The sequence below is a fragment of the Takifugu rubripes genome, chromosome 14 (assembly GCF_901000725.2).
Source record: "Takifugu rubripes chromosome 14, fTakRub1.2, whole genome shotgun sequence".
NCBI classification, from domain to species: domain Eukaryota; kingdom Metazoa; phylum Chordata; class Actinopteri; order Tetraodontiformes; family Tetraodontidae; genus Takifugu; species Takifugu rubripes.
In genome coordinates this window covers 14386385-14399515 of record NC_042298.1, presented here as the reverse complement: position 1 = coordinate 14399515, position 13131 = coordinate 14386385, and the positions used below count along the sequence as shown (strand labels likewise).

The 13131-nt window shown below is 50.1% G+C and overlaps 2 protein-coding genes across 2 annotated transcripts in view; one reads left to right on the top strand and one right to left on the bottom strand.

Moving 5' to 3' along the window:
* The window catches only part of afg2a (AFG2 AAA ATPase homolog A), a 59310-nt gene extending 51528 nt beyond the window's left edge, over window positions 1-7782 (bottom strand). The window contains exons 1-10 of the mRNA XM_011610997.2: window positions 7530-7782; window positions 7030-7154; window positions 6780-6937; window positions 6297-6355; window positions 5585-6208; window positions 5391-5520; window positions 5263-5319; window positions 5014-5137; window positions 4258-4359; window positions 3933-4086 (exon numbers count right to left, since the gene is read on the bottom strand). Of these exons, the coding sequence (XP_011609299.2) occupies window positions 3933-4086; window positions 4258-4359; window positions 5014-5137; window positions 5263-5319; window positions 5391-5520; window positions 5585-6208; window positions 6297-6355; window positions 6780-6937; window positions 7030-7154; window positions 7530-7692 (1696 nt within the window). The 5' untranslated portion in view covers window positions 7693-7782. The remainder of the gene's footprint in view (window positions 1-3932; window positions 4087-4257; window positions 4360-5013; window positions 5138-5262; window positions 5320-5390; window positions 5521-5584; window positions 6209-6296; window positions 6356-6779; window positions 6938-7029; window positions 7155-7529) is intronic.
* A 137-nt stretch (window positions 7783-7919) lies between these two features.
* LOC101071822 (nucleoside diphosphate-linked moiety X motif 6) lies at window positions 7920-12992 on the top strand. The gene is made up of 5 exons (XM_003970680.3): window positions 7920-8640; window positions 9009-9212; window positions 10310-10365; window positions 12102-12156; window positions 12379-12992. The coding sequence occupies exons 1-5, from the start codon at window positions 8400-8402 to the stop codon at window positions 12759-12761; spliced, it is 939 nt and encodes a 312-aa protein (XP_003970729.1). The 5' UTR covers window positions 7920-8399; the 3' UTR covers window positions 12762-12992.
* The last annotated feature ends 139 nt before the right edge of the window (window positions 12993-13131 follow it).

Genomic DNA, 13131 nt, shown 5'->3' with positions numbered 1-13131 from the left:
ACTCGAGCCGGATCCTCGCAGGCTTAGAAGATCTCCTGCAGCCAACAGTGGAGATTCAATTTCAAACAGCCTCAAAAGATCCATAAATCAAAATCAGCGAGGGGGACTTAGGGAATGTTACAAGTTAATGACGGAGCCGTCTGCATCTGCACATCAGAATCACTAATAACAACAGAAAGTGTGCAGCCACCCATGCTAACATCTGGACCTATGTCCAACACAAGAACCCTGCAACACGACCCAGCAGGCCCGCGGCCCCCACGTTGGCCGAGCTGAGCCTAATGCAAGAACAGTCGGCCCCCCGGGGGCCCCCAGCTCAGGTGGTACGGCGGTCGATGGGTCCAAGTTGGGTCGTTCTGATTGAAAGCAGATATTCAAAGCCGACATGTCCATCGCATTCCAAGTGGGCGTCACGTTCGGAGACGTAATGAAGTGTGAGTTGTCAAAATCGGACTCGTTTACAGGATCCAGACTCGAGCTGGAGCGGAGCTGACGCACCCAGTGGAGTCTGGGCCGGAGGACGGCGCGGGCCCCGCTGGGCTACAGCCGCGGCTAAGCTCCATTAGCTCGGAGTCCTTCTGAGAAGGGTCCAGTCCGGGATGCTGATGTTCCACACATACCGCACTGGAACGGATGAGGATGGAGGAGATTCCCTGTTCAAACCACCATCAGGACGTTGGCGTCCGAAGAAACCTAACCTCAGCTCACCCCCGACAGAACCGGTGGTTCTGTCAGGCGGGGAGCCGTTCGGTCCGTCCGTCCGTCGGTCTGTCAGGAGTCCATCGGCACGTCAGCGCCGCATTCCACATTTCAGCAGGGGGAGAATCAGGACGCGCTTCAAACGTCCCGGAACCGCCGCTGCCGCCGCCGCTGTCCTCGCGTGAATTGGGAAATACTTTGGGCATTACGCAATCACAAAACCACAGGAACGTTTTCATTACTCTCCGGGGCTTCCGGAACAGACTTTTGCACCTGTATTTACAATACCGAACATCTGTTCCTGGAGCCGAAACACTGCAATAATATGTCCTCTTAAACTACTCTCACACACACACACACACACACGACAAAGACAAATACACACACTCACACACTCTAAACATGTCGAGCCTGCAGCCGCACACACACGCGCACGCCGGGCAGAAATATGCTGGGGTTAAGCGGTACAAGCAGCACATTTCCGGAAATTTTATAAACACGGGCCTCAAATAAACTTGACGTGCTGATCTGACTGGTATTTATGCGAAGTGTCCTGAAATTCCCAAAGTGTCTTTAAAAGGACAGAAGCGTCGGGAATATCTCTTTATAAGGCAAAGGCTGCTGTAAACACGGCTGAGCATTCCCCAGTGTTTGGCCCATTGGCTCTTCAACTCCAACACTGATGTCAAACACACAAAATTCAGCTCATTTTTGACGCCGTTTCCTCCCCTCTGTCTCCACGCACAGCCAAACGTGCACGCTCATTCCCCTTCACGCCATAGTTTCGGATTTTGGACGCTAAACGCGGACAGAGGCTAATCAGAGAGCTGCTGCAGAAAAAGACGCTTTTCTGGGTTTCCCCCCCGTTTGGAGACGCTTGTGAACAGAGGGTGCGGATGTGGCACGAGCCAAACAGGCACGCGCCCGCATACACACTCGAAAACAAACCCACACACACGTACGCACAATTTGTGCTGTTTAGACTGTGGAGAGGAGTCATGTGCCAGCGCCAGGATCAGCTGAGCGGCAGCAGGGCGAGAGGACAGCGCGAGACAACCGGAGGACGAAAACGCCGTCCGACACACTGGGAAGTGTTTCCGAAGCATGACGAAGGTCACGTGACACACCGACATTGCGCTGTTTTGTATTTTAGCAGACAGGAAGCATTTTTGCCACCTTTAACCATCTGAACTGCACCTGTGAGGATCAGACGCGGAGCACTTCTTTAGGGGTTCAGTCCATCCGGCAGCGCCGTGCGTCCTGACGTGCACCTCCCGGGACGCACGATGACGTGACGGGGAGATACCGCGAAGTTGAGGTTAGAGTTGGTGGATTTGTGTGTATGCTCCTGTGCACATTCTTAATGCATCCATAAATATATCAGCCAGCGAGCAGGCCCGATGAAAGACAAAGACACACACACGCGCACACACACACACACACAAGTGTTCATTGAGAGGGGCGTTTACGGCTCTGTTGCAATATAACATTTGGCCACCAGAGGTCACTGTCGAGGGATTAACGCGGTAAAGCTTTACTGCGCCGCTGATGGTGCGTTTAAGAGTTAAAAACTACACTTATTTTCATCGTGCACTCACTAATATGCGCCTGCACACACAACAGAAGTGGCTGATTGATTTACTCACGCTTTGTTTTGATATCTCCTCAAAAAGCAGGAGGGAATGAACAAAAGTCATTCCGGCTGCGGCAGCATTCCTTAAGAGCACGTTGTTTATATTCTAAATTATACCTTTTATTAAGGGATTACCTCATACAACCAGCATCCGCAGGCCCAACGCACGTGAAGCAAAGCACAGATTTTGGTAATAGGCATTCTCATCAGAGGCTTTGGGAGGATTTGGGGCATCCTGGAAGAAACATGCTGTTCCTGCATTACGTTACATTAGAACGCGGCTGAGCCGTGACCAGCTGTAATTAAGCGCTGATTGCGCAACACATCTGCCATCAAGAAGTTGTTTCTGAGGCCCGACTGGACAAACAAACACTTCCCCTATGACTTCAACGTTTCCATCCCCTCTTAAACACACCAACCTGCTCAGAGAGAAACAGACCCCCGGCATCATCCGCCCCCTCCTTCACTCATCTGTTAGCATGTCGCTCTTGCCATAAAGACAGGACATCCACCATGAGTGCACGTGTTTGCACGTCTCGTTTTAGGCTGCAGCGCATCAAAGCCAACGTTAACGGGCAGCTCATTGTTACCTGAGCGGGGGGGGGGGGAGGAGGAAACAGTCAGCGCGATGCGTTCGTGGCCCCCCAGTTTACTGTCCTGCTTCGGTGACAGTTTGTTTGCTTCCTGTTTCACCGATTTCCGACCATTTTGTGTCAGATGAGACAGTCAGGCTAAATGTTGCTTAGCCACACGTGCACGACTGACGACCGCCGCCCCGGCGACCTTCTGGGCGACCTCCAACCATCCATTATTATGGGATAGGGTTAGGGTTAGGGTTAGGGTTAGACTCCAACACAATCCGAATCAGACTCCCCTGGAGAAGCTGCGTTGAGTCTGTCGGCCGCCGCTGACAGTGCAGACAGGGAATCATCCCCACCACAGCCGCAGCTCCCTCAGATGGAAATGCAATACGCCCCCCCCCTCTCCCCCCGGGGGTCAGGACCACCCAGGGAGAAGGCGGCGTCGCTCAGGCACCGCTACACTCACACCCGCAGGCTCAGATGGACAGTCTTCAGGATGTGAGGTGGCTTTGTGGCATCAGGGGAGGGGAGGGGTGTGTGTGTGGGGGGGGTGTGTGTGTGTGTGTGGGGGGGGGGGGGGCGGGGGTTCCTAACATGTGGTGGATTCAGTGGTTTCGCTCACGGTGACAGGGACACCACACGATCGTCCAACTTCCTCTTTGGGAAGAATCAAAGGAAGGTCGTCAGACAGACGCCGATGAAACAGGAAAAACCCGAGTCGGCCTCAAAGCTCCAGGAAAACACAACAACAAGCTTTTGTTTGCATAAAAGCTGCCGGAGCCACCGGGCGGCCCGGCCCGGGTGCCCGCTTCCCTGTGTGACTGCAGTTTGATTTCCCAAATGATGCCCGAGAAGTACAAAGAGATCCGCTGATGAAAGGCACAAAAGTGGTTTTGATGTGTGTGTTGCGGTTGTGTAGTGGGTGCTGCAGCGTCTGAGGGGCCCTGAACGCACCACAATGCTACAATCTGCCTATTTGTTTCATGAAAACCAGGACGCGGCGTCTTGCTTGACTTTACCTGCTTCCTTGCAAACGGCGGCGAGGTCAGCTCCCACGTATCCGTGGGCGGCGTCGGCCAGCTGCGTGAGCTCCTCCCTGCTGGCGCCGCACGGCACCAACCTGAGCTGCTTCTGCAAAATGTCCGCACGCTCAGCCGCGCTGGGAACCCCGACCTGCCATCGGGAAATAATCAGTACCTCAGAAACACTCGCTGAAATGAAAAGGTAAATGAGCCGTACACTGAACCTTGAGGAACCTCAAACCACAAACAGATTCATGTAATGTTGCATAGCTACTTCCAGCCATGTGACCTTTGCTATCGGCTCTGTCGGTTCGCTACAAACCTCCAGCTCCTTGTCAAAGCGTCCCGGTCGACGCAGGGCAGGGTCCAGAGCGTGGGGCCGGTTCGTGGCCCCAAGTACCAGGACCTGACCGGAGTGACCCTCCTGGAAGGACAGGAACAGGAGAGCCGGTTTAGCCTCGTGAACATCTGTTCTCGAACAGGCTCGGGTGAATATTTTAAAAGCTAACAACCAAATTTGCCGCAGCGACGTGTACGTTTTCTGGCCTGGGCAGATTTACGTGGACTCCGCTGGAGCTGCTCTGGATTTAAGTCAAAGACCAGGCACTCGCAACTCGGTCCATCTGTTTTTATGAGCAGGAAGCTCCCAGGATGTTTAGCCTGATGCTAAACCTGCTTCGGATGGGATTTTCGGCTGGTTCGGGGGCGGCGTGACCGTCTCTCTTCTCCACGTTTTCATTGTAATGCAAAAAAATTAAATAAAATCAATGTCAGATCCCCGACCAGCTCTGGCGATGCGTTCGCCAGGCCCCGACGAGGCGCGCGTGCAGGCGGAAACGGCGGTTTTCTGCATCAGCAGGAGCGCTCAGAGGACAGACGGCGCCCTCGAGATGCGGCCGATGGCGTGTGAAGGCCCTCCAGCACGCCGGCCTGCTTTCTGCATTTCCCGACGTTCGCGATGCCGAGTCAGCAGATGTCAGGCCGGTTTAAGCCGACTCGCGCTCAACTGCCGACGATGGTTTATGGCAACAGTAACCGCGGGCAACCGCGGCTCAGGTTGCTGCGACAGGAAACCCACCGAGCCGATCCCGTCCATGAGAGTCAGGAGAGAAGCCACGACACGTTTCTCCACCTCGTTCTGAGCGCCCTCGCGCTTCGGACACAGAGCGTCCAGCTCATCGATGAAGACGATCGCAGGTTGTCTGACAAATTGAGAGAAAAAACATCAGAAAGCAAATCCATGAACTCAGGAAAATATGAATAAAGAAGGTTCCAGCTAGCAAACACTGGACTGTTGTAGCTTTCGTGTTTTCTTTGACAGATTTACCTCTGAGACGCTTCAGCGAAGATCTGCCTGAGTCTGGCTTCAGTTTCACCGTAGAATCTACAAGATCATCACATCTCTTCCACATCTTCTCTTTTGGATTATTAATGATTACATAGAAACGACCCTACTTGCTCATGATCTCTGGGCCGTTGATCACCGTCATGTGAGCTCCCACCTCATTGGCTATGGCCCGTCCGATCATGGTCTTGCCCGTCCCGGGAGGTCCATAGAGAAGGACCCCTCTGGGTGGTGGGATCCCTGCAGGGAGTGACAGGTTAGTGATCCTGAATGCATCACGAAGGAGCTGTGCCATGTGACCTACCGTAGTTGGAGAACAACTCGGGGTGTTTCAGGGGAAGTTCAATCGTCTCTCTGATCACATCCAACTGGCTGCTGAGGCCGCCTATCATACTGTAAGTCACCTTTGACCTTTTAGAATTGGCCGATCCCCCTGCTGCTCTTTTGTCTTTAAAAGTGACTTTAGTGTTGGAGCAGAGACTGTAGAAGGTGTCGCAACACTGTCTTCCACCAGAGGGAGCTGTGGCAGCTTTTTCTGCAGGCTCTGAGCTGGTGGAGACCCCTGGACTGACGGCCTCCTCTGCTGAGTCTGCAGCAGGGTTCGGGGAGCTGCAGGAGGATGGGGGTGAGAAGAGACGTGGGAGTGCAGCCGGTCTGTGTGGGGTGCTGGCTGCAGGATCCGGACCCCCAGGCGTGCTGGGGGCACCGTCGGTGTCGTCGTTGTCAATGGTAAGTGAACCGAACTGCAGGGAGAGGTCACCTGACGTGGACTCAAGCATAGAGGACTCCTCTGTGTCAGGTACCAGGGGAGGAGGCGCTCTTTGGAGGGTCATACCGTCCTCCCCTTTTATCGTCTCGACCATGAGACCACATGACCGACCAAAGTACGTCAAAGAGATGATGTTCCCTGGTAAGATGATCTTCCCAGCTGGCAAAGGGGGAAAAGAAAAGAGAGCATCAATGTATCTATCAGTGAAGACAAACCTAAGAAAACCAAATGATGTAAAGTGACTGACCGAGGGACCTGAGGAAGAAGTTCCTGAACTCATCGGTCTCAATTGTGTCATCGTTTGTCCTGAAGAATAAGAACAGAATACTTCAATTCAGGAAAATATATGTATAAAAAATAATCACAGTTATAAACAAAGCAAGGAGTAAAACCCATTCTTTCACATACATCAACGTGTTTTAAAGACTAACCCTGACCGCGGACAACTCTTTGCACTTGCTTACGTTGACCAGCAGGTGGCAGCATTTACCAAAGATCCACAGTGAGGCAACATCAGGACTGCTCACTGATTTTAATCAAAAATCTTCCACAAATGTATTTTATTCGGAGGCCAAACAATATTGTTTTTGAATTGTTTTTAGCTTTGAGATTGTTGACCACAGAAAAGCCCCAAAATACTGCGAAAATCATTGCACAAATTAAAATGTATAGAACTATTTACCAGTAGTTTATTTTGTATATACTTGTACTGTGGCCAGATGAAGGTTACCTGTTTTGCAGAAGCACCTCCTCAGCCCTCAACATGGCACCCGTCAGCGGCTGCACCGTCACCCTGTCCCCTGTCTTCACTTTCAAGACACTCTGGACACATTTCTGCAGACCAACTTTTCCTCCAGGAAAGGTAGCAACAGGCCACCCTAAACACACCTGCAGCGCAGTGACAGGTTACAAATAGGGGTTAAAGGTCGCTCTTTAGTTGAAGTAACACCAAGAGAGCACGTGATAAAGACAGAAGGGACCTCCTGATGTCCCACAGTGCTGGTCAGGAGGACCGGTCTCCCGATGCAGACGCCGGCCGCCTTCATTGAATTGAGGCTCAGCTGGACTAAGGATGATCTGCAACTTTTAGGGGTTTTGTCGTCAGCTGAGGGGGAAGAATAGAAATCAAATGATCATAACTGTGAGAGAATTAACGGATTACAAGAACTGAACCTTTGAAACACTTTAAGTGATGGATAACAGTGATGGGCATGGGATGACCACATCAGAACATGTACATTATTGAAACATATACACACTGAACATTTAAAAATACGTTTATAATTAAATACATCCGTTATAATTACAGTTTCATTGAACCTTGTGCTTCGGAAAGAGATTGTCAATAACGACTGATTTCGAGATGGGAAAAGCTCAGAAGCGGTGCGAGCAGAACCATGGATCTTTCCGTGAATGGTTCCTGATTTAGACGGGGTCCAAATGACTAAAGAACTGCCAGGTTCCTTCAGTAACATCGCACCTTTATCAATAAAATCGATGACAGTAAACGAGTTGCTGTTCAAACTTTTGCAGCCTCCTCCTTCGTGGCCGGATGTGTGTAGACTGGAGTCCTCCTTCGATAGGACGGAACCGTCTCCTTCACTGCTCCGTTTTGATTTACTTTTGTTTTTCTTTGAGGACATTTTTACTGTAAAAAACGGCCCACGTGAAAAATTAAAACGTGTAAACAGAGAGCGGCACCATTCACTTCCTGGTGAAAGTTTAGCCCCGCCCCCTTTTTACCGTAATCCTCAGTGTTTTATGGCAGGCGGAAGTTATGTTCGTTTTCCCTGTTTTATCCAGCATTTATGGAGTATGTTTAAACTGATTTGCGAAGAAAAAAATATCTTTTTTGAATGATTTTATTGAAGCCTGAGAAAGAGTAATGAAAAACTTCAAAAATTAATGAACGAATTATATTTTCTTTCTTCCAGCAGAAACCACAAACTTTATTACAAATATTTATTTTTTAGTGGTTCCGTTTTTTAGCAGTTCCAACACTTAATGGTGCACCTATTGTTGTGTCCTTTGAAAACACATTTGAATAGATTATGTCTTGAAATTAGTAAGAAATAAATCTGTTTGAGCAGCAGCATTTAACTCATGCTCTTTAAAACTAGAGACCGCATTAATAAATCACTGTTAAAGCTAAATATTATATATATATAAGCTAAATATTCAGCACTGTACATGCTGTCTATCATGTCTCTGAGATTCTCGGCCTGTTTAACAGGTTCTTTACGGCTTTTATGCAACTTTCGAGGGGGGTTTACGTAACAGCGTACAGTATTACGGAATACACGCCGGTAGGAAGCAAAACAATAATTAACGTTATTTTAATGAATAAAACATGGCTGCTTGTGCCTTCACGACCAGGCTTTTACCGTCTGTGAGGAGACGGGTCAGCAGCAGCAGAGCTTCGGCTCTTCGGGTGTTTTCGTGCGTCGCCGCCCGTTCTCAGCTGCACCGTGAGGACGGAGCGGCTGCACTGACGGGGAAAGTGGACCGGTTCGGCGGGGTGACGGTGAACTTGGGACGGATCGGGCTGCCGACCGACATCAGCGAGAGCTCGTTCAGCCGGCTGCTGCAAGGTGGGAGAGGAGTCGCTGCTCCAGTTCTACTGAAACGATGAGATTTAAACGCAGAGTTTGGGACCTAAACACATGACCTATATGTTCTAACACTGTATCTACAGGGGACTATTTAAACAACACAAAAACATTTAAAATAAATAACAAAACAAGCCGTGCCGTCCAACGTGTCTTTAACCAGTGGCTGACTCAGGATATTCGAGGGCCAAGGGCAGGTCATGGGGGCCGCCTATATAACTTCCACATACAGAAATAGACCAGTGTTTAACATAAGTGAATAATGGCCCCCGAGAGCCACGAGTGTCATATGTCACATGTTGTGGCATCGAGCAGGTATGGAAACAGGTAATTCTAACTGCTCTCTGCAGGCTCTTTGCTCCAGTGGAGAGCAGAAGGGAAAGCTGCGGTCTGGCTCCACGTGCCCATCTCGCTGAGCCGATGCGCCTCCGCCGCCGCCGCCCACGGGTTCACCTTCCATCACGCCAAAGACGACCACGCCGTTCTGACCCTCTGGCTGGGAGAAGGGGAAAGCAGGCTGCCAGCGTTCGCCACGCACCAGGTTGGAGTCGCAGGTAGAGTTTTCGAGGACGAAGGTCCAGAGCAACGGCCAGGCTCCGTTTCTTCAGTTTCGTACTGTTACGCGCCGTTTCCCACTTCCTGCGATGACATCAGCGCCGCATTCAGACGAAACCGTGAGCAACTCTGGTCCTACTGGTTTCGTTTTAGTCACATGACCAGATTCCACATGTTGGATAAGAAAACACAGATGTGACCAAGTTATCTGGAAAATAATCTTGTCCAAAAAAAACCCAAAAAAAAGGGACCTGTTTCAAATTACTGTGAGTGCAGGGTGTCGCTCTGGCCAGCAGAGGGCAGAGTGCCGTTTGCGCCTCTTATCCTGGGTGCATGTCAGAACATGTCCAGAGCATCCTTGAGCAACGGAATGTGGTCCTGAAACCCCCTTTATTCCCAAACGGATGCAACATCAACTGATGAAACGGAGGTCAGGAATCTGAAAGTGTTTAGACGGTTTGTGTTTATTTGCCTGGACTGCAGCTGCTGACGGTGGAACACAAACATCTCCCTCTCCTGACCTATGACGTTCCAAAGTTTCACCTCGATTGCTCGGAGTCGCGACCTTTTTGGTGGAATCCTGATCAGGACCCCTCGGGAGCGTCCCAGCGATCTCCAGTTTTCCAGAAAAGCCTTTCCGATCTCTTCATCTCGTTTTGTTTCCTAACCACAACGATAGCCTCTTTTAGCAGCTGGGCCTCCTCCCGCGAAACGCCATCTGGCACCACGGCCGGAGTTGACATCAGTTTCCACGCCGAGGTCCAAGTCAGGCCTCGGAGACAACCCATCCCTCTTTCATTTAATGGTGCTTGTCGTGGTCAGCCGGAGAGTTTTCCTCTTCCTCCTGAGCCGCGTTGGTCACGACATCCCAAATAATAATTATAAAAAAATCTATTCCCACATGTCATGTGTGAGCGGAGCGGAGCCAAACAGGAGCCGCAGGTGTTTTCCTCCACATGCTGCCATTTTATGCCTTATTTAACAGCCTAAACTCCCTTTAATTATTCTTTACTGGAGATGGCTTCCTTCCCACAGGCTTCCTGGTGACTTTGGGCCATGTGTGAAGTAACTGAACCCTTTCTGCTGTTTTGTCCAGGCGCGGTTGTTGATGAATCCAGTGGCAAAGTTCTGGTTGTACAAGACAGAAATAAGGTATAAAATTCCACTTTATTGTTTCAGCTCAACCCTTCAATGTTGATAAGGAATTGTGATTAACTTAAGGTGTGTTCACTGATGAGGATGAAGGAAAGATCCTTTCACACAGGCGCTAATGGGAATCTCTAGAATTTTATCGTGTGTTTTTTTTCTCCACATTTCATAGATGTAGTATTCTAAGACCAGAAAGTTTGACAGGTAGAGAAATCCAACCATCTTCTGACTCCCGCTCACACATGTGTGAATGCATCATCGCTCCCTGGTGTTTTCTGTCAGTCCAAGCCATCAGAAGCTCGGCTCTCCTCACTCTTTTTGGAGGATCAGTTGTTGTCAAGTCCTCACTTTTTTCTTCTTGAATCTTGAAGTTCCTTCTGCAGTATTCACACATGGGGCTGATCTGGAGACAGTGTACGACATGAGAACAATTTACACACGCAGCTGTTGTGAATGAGATCCTAATATCACTATTATGATGCATGTGTGAAAGCAGGAAATGAAGGAATTTATCACGTAAACATCCTCCCTCCAACTGAGAAATGAGAGCAAATATGCTGTTTGTGGGTTTACTGGTGGCCCCCCTCACTGGAAGCCCCTCACCCCCAGCCCCGGGTCACCTCCGGCCGGCTCTGTTTACACATGCTGGGGGCTCTGATGTCACAGCGCGAGCCGCCCGTTAGCCGTGAAAGAGCGCTGCTGTTGCACCCACAACCAGCCCCATTCAGATGTTTCCACATGTTTATCGTCTCATTGGACTAATTTCAGATAATTTGCAGGCGATTGCGTCACAGTGCTGAGATTTGTAAACTACTCGTGTTCCGAGGTAACAGTAATTAGGCGGTGCCTAACGAGGCTTTTGGACCCCCCCCCCCCCCAACAGAAGCGGTTTTGATCCCCGTTCCCGTCTTTGGGAACCCTTCAGCGCGGCAGGAATGGAGACTATAATGTCGACATGGCTTCGGTCCAGAACCGGACTGAGGTGCCTGGAAGTGAGCGGAGTGTTTATCTCTTCCTCCTCCTCCTCCTTACTGGAAGTGGACTTAATAATCGTTGGCAGCCCTCCGTCATCGTGTTGTTTCAGCGGACAGTTGGGGGCGCCGCACAAGCCGCAAAGACTTTATCGTGATTCCGGGGAGACAGAATGATGACTGCAAGGATTTGCTTTAAAAGGTCTTTATTACGTCAACAGAACGGCTTAAAAACGCCTTAAAAAATAAAACAATTTGACAGCAAATGTTAAAAACAATGGCTGTGGTGCCGCAGAACAAGGAAAACAAAAACCTTCCATAACAGTAGCTACAAAAATATAGATATATGTCCTCATACACGACAACAAACACGACTGTTTATAATTTAACCAGCAGCAGACTGTCACTCAATATTAAGGCAAAGTGGTGAAACGCGTCTCCAGAGCAAAGAGCTAGCCGTGAACCTATGCTATGATTTCCAACTCATGGACTTGATTCTTGGATGTGCAAACCAGGGAATCACAACAACAGCGTCATTAATCCCGAACAGACGCCCAGAAATGTTTATCAGCTGGGATTTGGAGCTGCAATACCAGGCGTGACCACCAGGCGACCTGGAGGCGTGTCTCTTTTACGTATCCATTGTAATGTGTACGGAGGGATTTATGAGAATGTTTAGGAAAAAATGGAAATGATTAGCATCGGCGAGTGCAAGGCCTAAGATTTTTACAGCAGCGCCGTCGTCAAATTCAACTCTCCTCATTTCAGACAAAGAACGCGTGGAAGTTCCCCGGAGGCTTGTCTGATCTGGGAGAAAACATCGGTGAGTGACTACAGCTCGTACAGTACACCTGGGTATCTACGCAAGTGCCAAGCGAAGAAGGAAACTCGTACAATCGTTCGCACTGGAGAAAATCAGCAATATCAGCAAAACCTCCCCTTTAAATTCACCTTTAAGCAGCTTTTTTTTAGCCCGACTCAACCTAAAAAGCAGCTTTACGTGTTTTTTACGGCGCCTCTGACGGATCGTGTGGCCTTTCCTCAGGCGTCACTGCGGTCCGTGAGGTCTTTGAGGAAACCGGCGTGCGCTCCGAGTTCCGGTCTCTGCTCAGCATCCGGCAGCAGCACAACCACCCCGGCGCATTCGGCATGTCGGACATGTACATCATCTGCCGACTCCGCCCCCTGACCTACGACATCAACTTCTGCGTCCAGGAGTGTCTGCGCTGTGAGTGGCTGGACCTGGCCGAGCTGGCCGAGACGGCCGACACCACGCCCATCACCGCGCGGGTGGCCAAGCTCCTGCTCCACGGCCTGGAACGCGGCTTCCACGCCATCGACCTCAGCATGGAGGAGATTCCTGCTGTGTACTCTGGGATGTTTTACCAGCTCTACCACCGGCCGCTTCCACAGATCACGAAATCCTAGCATGCCGGCGGAGGTACCGCGGCACCGCGGTTAGCAGTATTACACATATTAATTAATTAATTTAATTTATGAGGACTGTGATTACTTCAGAATTGTGGGAACGGTGACCTCTTGCAACCTGCGTGACACTTGTAGACTGTATCTATATTTGGGGGTCACTTCAGAGGTCCCACAGCTTCCAGCGGCCAAGCTGGGAGTCCGGCGTCCTGCCTTAATTAAATTAAGTTTTGATAAAATTTTGATGTTATTAAGTTGACAGACTTAGATGTGTTTCCTGTTCAAGCCCCGCCCCCCAAACTACAACGGACTGAGTAAACGCACGCACAATCAAGAACCGACGAGCCGGCAGCTCCTCGGGCCGCTTTTAACC